At 61.4% G+C, this 8,446-nt stretch overlaps 1 protein-coding gene across 1 annotated transcript in view; it reads left to right on the top strand.

Moving 5' to 3' along the window:
- Nucleotides 1-1,586: 1,586 nt before the first annotated feature.
- Nucleotides 1,587-8,446, top strand: part of CHD5 (chromodomain helicase DNA binding protein 5) — a 62,989-nt gene continuing 56,129 nt past the window's right edge. Inside the window, exon 1 of the mRNA XM_033115255.1 lies at nt 1,587-1,797. Coding sequence (XP_032971146.1) covers nt 1,719-1,797 — 79 coding nt within the window. The 5' untranslated portion in view covers nt 1,587-1,718. The remainder of the gene's footprint in view (nt 1,798-8,446) is intronic.

The raw sequence follows: 8,446 nt of genomic DNA, 5'->3' as shown, positions 1-8,446 counted from the left end.
CTCGCAGGCCATCTGCACCGGGCTCCTTCAGTCTCTAGTGTGGTTTAAAAGTGATCTGGGAGGACAAGGGATTCCCAGGGCCCCACGCTGATCCAGGAGGCTGTGCAGACCTGCCCATGCCCAAGGATGAATGAAGAGAAGCTTTTGTTTGGGGCTTGCTGGCAATTAATTTGGATGGGAAGGGGGAGGAAAAATTGGCTACACATCTTTCCAGCACCCCCCAACCCCCGCCATCCATCACCTCCAGGGCTCAGCTTGGACGCTGCTTAGACTCACCACTGCTTAGATTATGGCCACCTCCCCAAGAAGGCGTCCTGGCGATGTCAGTGTGGCAGGATGCTGGTGAATGCCTGCCTGGATGAGGCGCACAGGTGCTCAGCCAAGACCAGCGGGGTTGGTGCCACAGAGAAGATCGCCACGCCCTCTGTTTTTGACTTCCCAAGTCAGGCAGATCCTGTGGGTCTCTGGCAGCGACCCCAGTGGGTTCCCGCACACGTGTCTGGCCCGAGGCACTGAGGTGAGGGTGCGCTTGCTTTACTGGCCATGGTAGGTTAGGAGAGCTGGCCATCCTGCCCGCCACGGGAACTTTCGCGTTCTGCGAGTAGCTTTAAGATTTGCTGCTGCGAGAGTGGCTTGGCTGCGCTCACTTAAAATTCCAGTCTTGCTCCCGAGGGCTTTGGCCTCCATCTTCACCTTTAACAACCGAGGGCTGGTAGCGGCGGCTCCTTCCCTCTCCGCGACAGGTGTCGCTTCTGAGCGGGAGTTTTGGGCACAGAGAATGGAGATCCGGAGCACCCCCGGGCGTCTGAGCCCAGCCTGGAGGGGCGTTTTGGCAGCGGGCACGGGGGTGGTGGGAGCGGGGTGCGATGGGGTCAGGGAGGAGCCAGCCTGCACGGCTTTTCTGGAGGAATCAGACCCAGCTCTCTCCAGAGCGGCACTTCCCCAAGTGCCGAACACATTTTTCTTCCAATCCGCTTTCGGAAGGGGCGTGTAGAGGCCGGGGCTGTGTGCGGAGAGGCGAGGGTCCCGCTGCGTGTGAGCAAAATGCGGGAGTTCTCTGCGCTCCGCCCCGGGCACCCTGCCCTCCGCGCCCTTGAGGAGCCCGCGGCCGAACGCCTCCCCGGGTGGGAGAGGCAGCGGGCCCTGCCCGGGGTGCTCGCGGGCGGCTTTTCCCAGCCTCCCACTGGGCCCAGTTCGCCTGAGGCCCAGCTGCCCGCCCGGCCGTCGGGTCCCCGGGCGCGAGGGCGCCTCGACGGCTCCCCCTGCCGGAGCGCCCTGTCCCCCACCCGGCACCCGGCGGCTCAGGACTAGTCTCCCAACTTGTTCTCTGCTGTTAACTAGTCGCGCTGCCGGAACGATGGGATGGGGTTGCCACAGCAACCAGACTGGACGTCACAATCCGGGCATGTGTGCCGCCCCCCCGCTGTGCAGCCGTGCCGCCGGCGCTGCCGCCGCCACCCTCGGCAGGCTGCGGACTCCTACTGCGGGGCGCGGTGGGCGGAGCGGCCCCGGCTTTGCGGGAGCAGAGTGAAAACAGCCTAGGGGAAGGGGGTCGGGACAGGGGGTGGATTTGGGGGGGTGGGGGGCAGGCGGCCGCCATCTTCTCGCCGAGGCCGCCTCGCCCGCCGCGCGCACTAGTCCGGCAGCTCACGGGTTAAGGCTGGCACCGCGCCCGGCGGGAGGGGGGGCGCCCACCTCCCCTCCCCCCCGCGCCGGGCATGCGGGGCCCACTGGGCACCGAGGAGGAGCTGCCGCGGCTGTTTGCGGACGAGATGGAGAACGAGGACGAGATGTCAGGTGAGCTGGGTGCCGGCTGCGCCCGGGCCCGGGCGCCTTGGGGCCAGGGGACCGGTGGGGCCTGGGGGCCGGACGGCGCCGGCGTTGCTGGCGGCGCGCGGGAGGGGCTGCTGTGCTGCGGGCTGCTCTCCCGCCCTGCTGGCGCCGCGCGGCCAAGGGCGCGGGGCTGGTCGAGCCCAGGGGCGCGGCGCGTGGGTGGCCAAGGGCGGGGTACAATTGGGGCCACCCGGGCCTCGCGAGCAGTGGACCACCGGTGGGGGGTGGGCTGCGCTGGGTGCCCCAGACGGGGAGGGGGTGCGGCGCCGCCGGGGTCAGCCCGCGTGCCCTTGAAGGGGGCGGGAATCAAGCTCGGCTCCAGGCGCCGGACACCCGGAGCTTTCACCCCGCACCTCGCGCCTCTTGCCTCCCGGGAGCTCGCGGGCCCTGGGCCCCGGCCCAACTCGGCCCCAGTGCGGGCTGGGTGGGGCCTGGAGCGGGGTTCCAACGGCCATGCTTGGGGACCCGGCAAGTGCCCTGGCTGGGTGGCTTCCTTTAGGGCCAACCAGGGCTCCGGGCTGGGGCTCGCCGGTTCCCCGGCCGCTGGGTGCTGTGACCGCTTCTCCTAAGCACTTTGCCGGGCCGCGGGCGTCGTCCTGGGGCGCCTTGCCGCCACCGTCTCCAGACCTCGATCTCTGGGGCAGTGACGTTCCAGCCCACTCTGCTCTGGCTAAGGGCCTGACGCCCTGGCCACCGCCCCTGCCCTTGCCGTCCCTCTCAGAATTCAGCATAAGCAGGGCTTGTGCGTCAGGGTAACCTTGCAGGATCATTCTTTAGTTAACTGCTCACCGTTTGTTTGGGACGGTTCCCCTCCTGGCACAGCTGGGCAGGGCCTCACTCTGTCAACCAGCCTCCCTCCCTCCCTTCTGGGGGACTGTTACTTCTTAGCGTTCTGCACCAAGTCTCTGGCCCCTGCTGGGCTCCCAAGAGACTTGTGGGAGGTCCCGGGACCCTCCCCGGCCCAGCAGTGTGCTGTCTGCCCCAGGAGTGCCTTTCCCTGGGGGGAAGGATTTCCACAAATTGGCACCCTAACTCCTGTGTGTAGGAGGTGAGAGGAGGGGACCCAGCAGGCAGCAGCTGCCCCGCTGTTCTGTGTCTTCCTACTGAGGGAATTCCCACCAGGTGGCCATGCCTGATGGGGGGCCTCTGCCCCCCCCACTTGTTTCCTTGCTTTGACACTGTGGCTGGGGTCTCTCCAGGAGCCTGGCCTCACCCCACCCTTCAGACAGTCTGGCCAACTTTGCAAAGTGCCTGCTGGGGTGAGAGCAGTGGGGCAGGTGGCCCACATGGGCGGGGTCGCTTGGACAATAGTTGACTGTTACATCTGGGTCCAGGGAACTAGGCCCATTTTCTGGAAGGGAACACAGAGGCCCAGCACAGGTGTAGAAACCATGGCTGTTTTCTACCCAGGAGGCTGGCTCATTGGTGAGCCATTCACAGTCTTCCTCAGTAAGCGGTTCTTGGTGGTGCTCTGGGCGTGGCCCCTTTGTGGCACTGATAGGGGCAGTGGACAGCTGGACATGCATTAATAGGTTTATTTCCAGGACTTCACCGCCCCTCCGATGGTGTCCACTGTCTCCCACTGCCGAATACTCTGCCATTCCTTGGTTGTTTCAGGGTGTGGAGCATGGGGGGTGGGGTAGGGAGGAGCCCCGGGAAGTGCCCTCAGGCTGGTGGGCACCCAACTCACTCTGGGCTCACTCAGTCACCTGCCCACCACTTATCCTCCCTCTGCCTCCTTCTTGCACCCATTGCTCCAGGGGTGGGGTGGGGGTTGTCCCTAGAGCCTCTAGGAGCTCCCCCAAAACCCTACAGAGGAGCGGTCCTGCTTTGGCCCTGGTGGTCTGGGGACTGCGGCCCCTCCTTCAGCAAGACCATATGCTCTACCTCTGGAGGATGTGCTGGGCCTCCCCAAGCTCCCAGCTCCTCTCCATGTCCCCAGTTCAAGCCACTGTCCCCTCCTGCTGGTCCACTCCAGAGCTTCCTACCCAGTTCTCACTGACCACCTGCCAGGGTGACACAATCAGAGCCCACACCCCACAGCTTGGATCGCTTGTGAAGCCCCTATTCTGTTCCACCCCCCACACTCCCCCAGTTCACATTCTGCAGTCACATTGGCCTCGCTGCTTCTGGAGCCCCCTAAATCCCATCCTGCCCTTGAGCCCTGGCTGTGACCTCTGCCTGACCTGCTTTTTCCTCTGCCTCCTTCCTGTCATTTAGGTCCAGCTCAGTGTCACCACTGGGAAGGCCCTCCTTGACCTCTGGGCTCAAGTGAGGCCTCACCCCTGTTGCACTCAGGCCCATTTTCATGCTTTAATTTCTTGGCAGCACTTTCTACTCCCTGAAAGACCGTCACCAGCTTACTTCTATGTCAGTGGGCTCCCTCTGGAGTGTGACTCCCTTGGTACCAGCTGGGCCCAGCACCTGGCACTGTGGGTTGCTCAAGAGATGGTTGTGGTCTCAGTGTCCGAGGGTTGGGAGTCCTAGGTCACCCCTGGCCCCCGGATGCAATGACAGCCTCAGCCCAGGCCTTGGTCTCTCCTGAGGCGACCTCAGTGGACCCTGTAGCCCTCCATTACAGCCGTTCTGCAGCCCTCAGCCTGAGCGCGTGGCCGTGGCCCCCGTGGACCTAGAGCCAGCGGCTTCTAAAACACCACAGTTTGTGGCTGGAGGAGTTAGTGTGTTGGGCGCTGGCATGCTAATTTTTGGATCTGTAGCAGTTGGACTTGTTACTTGTCAACTTCACTTTCTTTTCACTCTGCCCGTCTCCCACCTGCCCCTCAGCACTGTTCTTGCTTCCCACACAGGACTTTGCCCGACCAGCTCTCTGGTGTAGAGGCAGGTGGGTGAGCCTGCTTCCAGGAGGAGGGCAGGGTGGGTACCTGCCTCCGGCTCATGGACTGGCAGCTGCGAAATTCTCCTGGGGGTTTGGAAGGGTAGGCCCGTGAGCGCTCGGGTCAGATGGGTCCTGGCAGTTCTGCTTGGTAGCTGCCTGACCTGGGAAGCCCCCCCAGTGCCTCAGTCTCAGTGTCCCCAGTTGTGAAATGGGGCTGTAGCACCAGCTACGTCACAGAGGGTTATTATGAGGACGGGCGAGACGGAGGACATGGAACATTTAGGTCACAGTGCCCAGCACAGAATAGGTGCCCAAGAAACTGACTGGTACAATTAGCACCATCCAAGGGGGGCAGTTTGCCTGCCTTCCCCAAGGAAATGCTTCCGAGACTTACACTCTCGTCTAGTAAGCTGGGGGACTTGGGAGACTGGGCTGGAGAAGGGCTGGGACTGTGAGACCCGTGGTGGGGCGGGAGGGAGGGAGCGCAGGAGGGTGGGGCGCGGCGCCTGGGCCTTTTCCTCAGAAGTTCCCTGCCTGGTTGACCCAGCCCTTCCTCACTCACACACAGCCAAGGGTGGGTTTCCCAGAGCTGGTGAGTCCAGCCTCTCCCCTGGCCGGGCAGTGTGACCACGTTGGCCTCAGAGACCCCCCGATGGCCTGTCCCCCCCACACGCAGAGGACTGGCCCCAGCCACGTGAGCCTCTTACGTTTCCTTGAGCTGAGGAGGGAATGATAGACGTGATTCCCAAGGCCCATGCCTTCTTAGCTCGTCCCCTCCTCCCTGTTGGGGAAGCTGGGTTTGGGGGGCTCTCAGGGAGCCTGATCGTATATAATACTCTGCTGGGAGGAGAGGGGCAAAGTGACCAGCACAGTTTGCCCAGTGGCTTGGCCTGGGGGAGAGTCACCTCACTTTACATCGATCAGAGACTAAGATCTGTCTATCATTTCATCAGTTGATTCCATCGTTTACCCACCTATCAATCCACCCACCCATGTATCCACCCTCCCACCAAACATCTACCCATCCAACCATAAAACCAACCAACCACCCTCTCACCACCCACCAGCCAGCCATCCAACCCATTCACCATTCATCTGTCCGTCCATCCATCCATACTACCCACTCTCCATCATCCATCCATCCGTCTACACATCCATCCATCCATCCATCCATCCGTCCATCCACCCACCCACCCAACATAGATTTCTGGAGTATCTTCTCTGAGCCAGGTACTAAATACAGTGTGTGGCGGATAACTTTCTGGGGCTTTTGCAGGTAACTTTTGAGACTTTCTGCTTTATCTCTTTTTCTCTGTCCTTATTTACCTCTCTGTGTCTCTTTCTTTCACTCCGTCCCAGTATGTCTCATAATCTGCCTGCCTGTTTTCCCCAAGTCCTTGCCTCTGCTTCTCTCTGTCTCGCTGTCCCTCTGTTTCCCTCTTTTGTCCCTGTCTCTCCCTGGCCCTCCTCCCTGGTGTGTCACCATCTCCTCCCTCCTTGCCTCTTGTTCCTCCTCCTCCCTACCAGTTCTCTGGGTTTGAATGGGGGCCTCTCCTTGCCTGACCTGGGTCCCCATCCTTCCCCATCGTCACTCCCCACCCAGTCCCTTAGGGTAAAAGCCGCACCTCTTCTACCTCCCTTCTCCTGCCCGCCTGCCTGCCCTGAGTGCTCAGGGCTGATGCTTTCTTTGATGAGACGCCAATGAGGTGATGTCTGGGTTTTGTTAAATGTCATAAATTAATTATTAATTCTCTCTTGGGTGGGAGTACTGCCCCCCATTTTCAGCAGGGCACCTGTGATGTGGGGGTGCACTCCAAGGTCTGATGGGAACCTTAGTCTTGGCACCCCTCCTTGGCCAGCCTTAGGGTGGCCCTGAGAACTCCTGGCCCAGCAGTGCCTGAACCAGAGACCCTCACCTTCTACCACCGACCCCTTCTCACCTTCTGCCACCAACCCCTTCACTATCTGCCATCCACATCCTCGTGGGGCCTCCCTAGACTCTGCCTGCCATTACCAAGCACCTACTGGGCGTCATGTTGGTACTTTTCACTCCCAGTTTCAAGTTCTCCATCACCTGTGAGAAAAGCAGTATCACGCCCATTTTAAGGATGAAGTGGGCTCGGGGGGGTGACCATGCTGGGGAAGATTGTGGGCTAAAGCCTGTGCTCCCTTATGCCTGTCTGCCCCCGTCCCCCCAGCCACCCAGTGGTCTTGTGCTTGGTGCTGGGCTGGGGGTGGGGAATGGAAGAAGCCCCTCTCCCCGGTCCCAGAGAGAGAGGAGAGAAGATGGTGGACACTGAACTCCGTCCCCATCGCCGGCAGGTTTGCTGGTCTCTCTGGCCCCTGGCTCACCACCTACAAATCCTTTCACCACTCCAAATCAGACCACCTAACTTTTCTCTCCACAACCATGTTTGTCTTTTACTCTGATGACTTTGTTTTCAAAGCTCCCTGGGGGGCTGCATTCTTGCCCAGGGCCCTATGGGCTGGGCTCTGCTGCTGCCCCTCCCAGAGGAGCGAGGAGGAGCTGGGCAGAGCATAACCTGTGGGATAAGCATGGGGACTTGTGGTGGACGAGCCCTGATGTCCCCGAGGGACCCCGTGTGACCTCGCAGACCAGGGGCTGGCCTGAGTCACCTCAGGGTTCCCAGGGCACAGCCCTGAGCTTGGCACATAGGCCATGCAGTTTAAGTTGAAATACTGCAGTAAACGTGGGGAAAGTCTGAATTCTGGGAGAGTCCTATGCCCGGAGGGAGGGGCAGCGGCGGGGGCCACTCGTGGTGGAAACCACCTGCCTAGGGTCCATCGTGGCTCTACCACCTGCCAGCTGTGAAACTGAGATGTGGGCAACGGGGGAGATCCTCCGAGCCTCGGTTTCCTCATCTGTACATGGGATAACAGTAGTACTACCTCCCAGGTCGCTGTATGACTTCATATAAATCCACATATGCTACCTGCTTTGCGCATCGCAAGTAGTACGTAGGAACTTCCGCTGTTATGATGTGTTACCCTGAGAAGGGCCCACCCAGCTCGCCTGGGCTGCAGCCTGCAGGACTGAGGGGTGCCCTGGGCTGCAGCCTGTGCAGGGAGGTGGCAAGGGGCTGGGGGTGAATTTAGGACAACGCAGTATCTCTCTTCGCCCCTGCAAACTCTGTCCCCACTGGTCCCCCTGCCTGTCTCCCCCTTCCCCTTGCCTCCTCCGCAGGCCTGCTCTGACCTGGGGGCCCAGCAGGTAGCAGAGATAACAAGGCTAATGGGTCCTAATTATAGCTTGTCTTAGATCGATGGAGCCTTGACTGGACGGGCAGGCTACCAGGCTGGCCAGAGGGCTGCAGGGAAGCCAGGAGGGGCCAGGACCTGGCAGGGCAAGGAGTCCTGAGGACTCTTCTCCCCGGGACACTCACCCCAGGGTGGGCAGGTCCCGCCTCACCACTGGCTGTGTGCTCTGAGGAAGGGGGCACAGGGCCGCAGCTCAGGAGGGGTGATTGACATGGGAAGGGTTGCACGGATGTGACTCCCCAGCTCTGGTTTTCAAAGGCTCAGGGCCCAGTGCTGAAGGGGGAGAGAGGCTGAGTGGGAATCAAGGGGGTGGGGGGGGCAGTGCCACAGAAAGTCAGCCCTGGGGTGTCCTCAGGGCCACCAGAAGCAGAGGGCAGAGAAAGAGCCTTTCAGACGGGAGTGGGCAGGTGGGGTCCCCATCCTTGTGTGCCAGCCCTGGGAATGTTCCTGGAGGAGGGCTTCGTCAGGCAGATGGTTCCCGGCCGTGAGGTCTTCAGG

This window comes from Rhinolophus ferrumequinum, chromosome 9, assembly GCF_004115265.2.
Source record: "Rhinolophus ferrumequinum isolate MPI-CBG mRhiFer1 chromosome 9, mRhiFer1_v1.p, whole genome shotgun sequence".
NCBI classification, from domain to species: Eukaryota; Metazoa; Chordata; class Mammalia; order Chiroptera; family Rhinolophidae; genus Rhinolophus; species Rhinolophus ferrumequinum.
The sequence above is the reverse complement of the archived record's forward strand: the minus strand, read 5'-3'. Positions and strand labels throughout refer to the sequence as shown.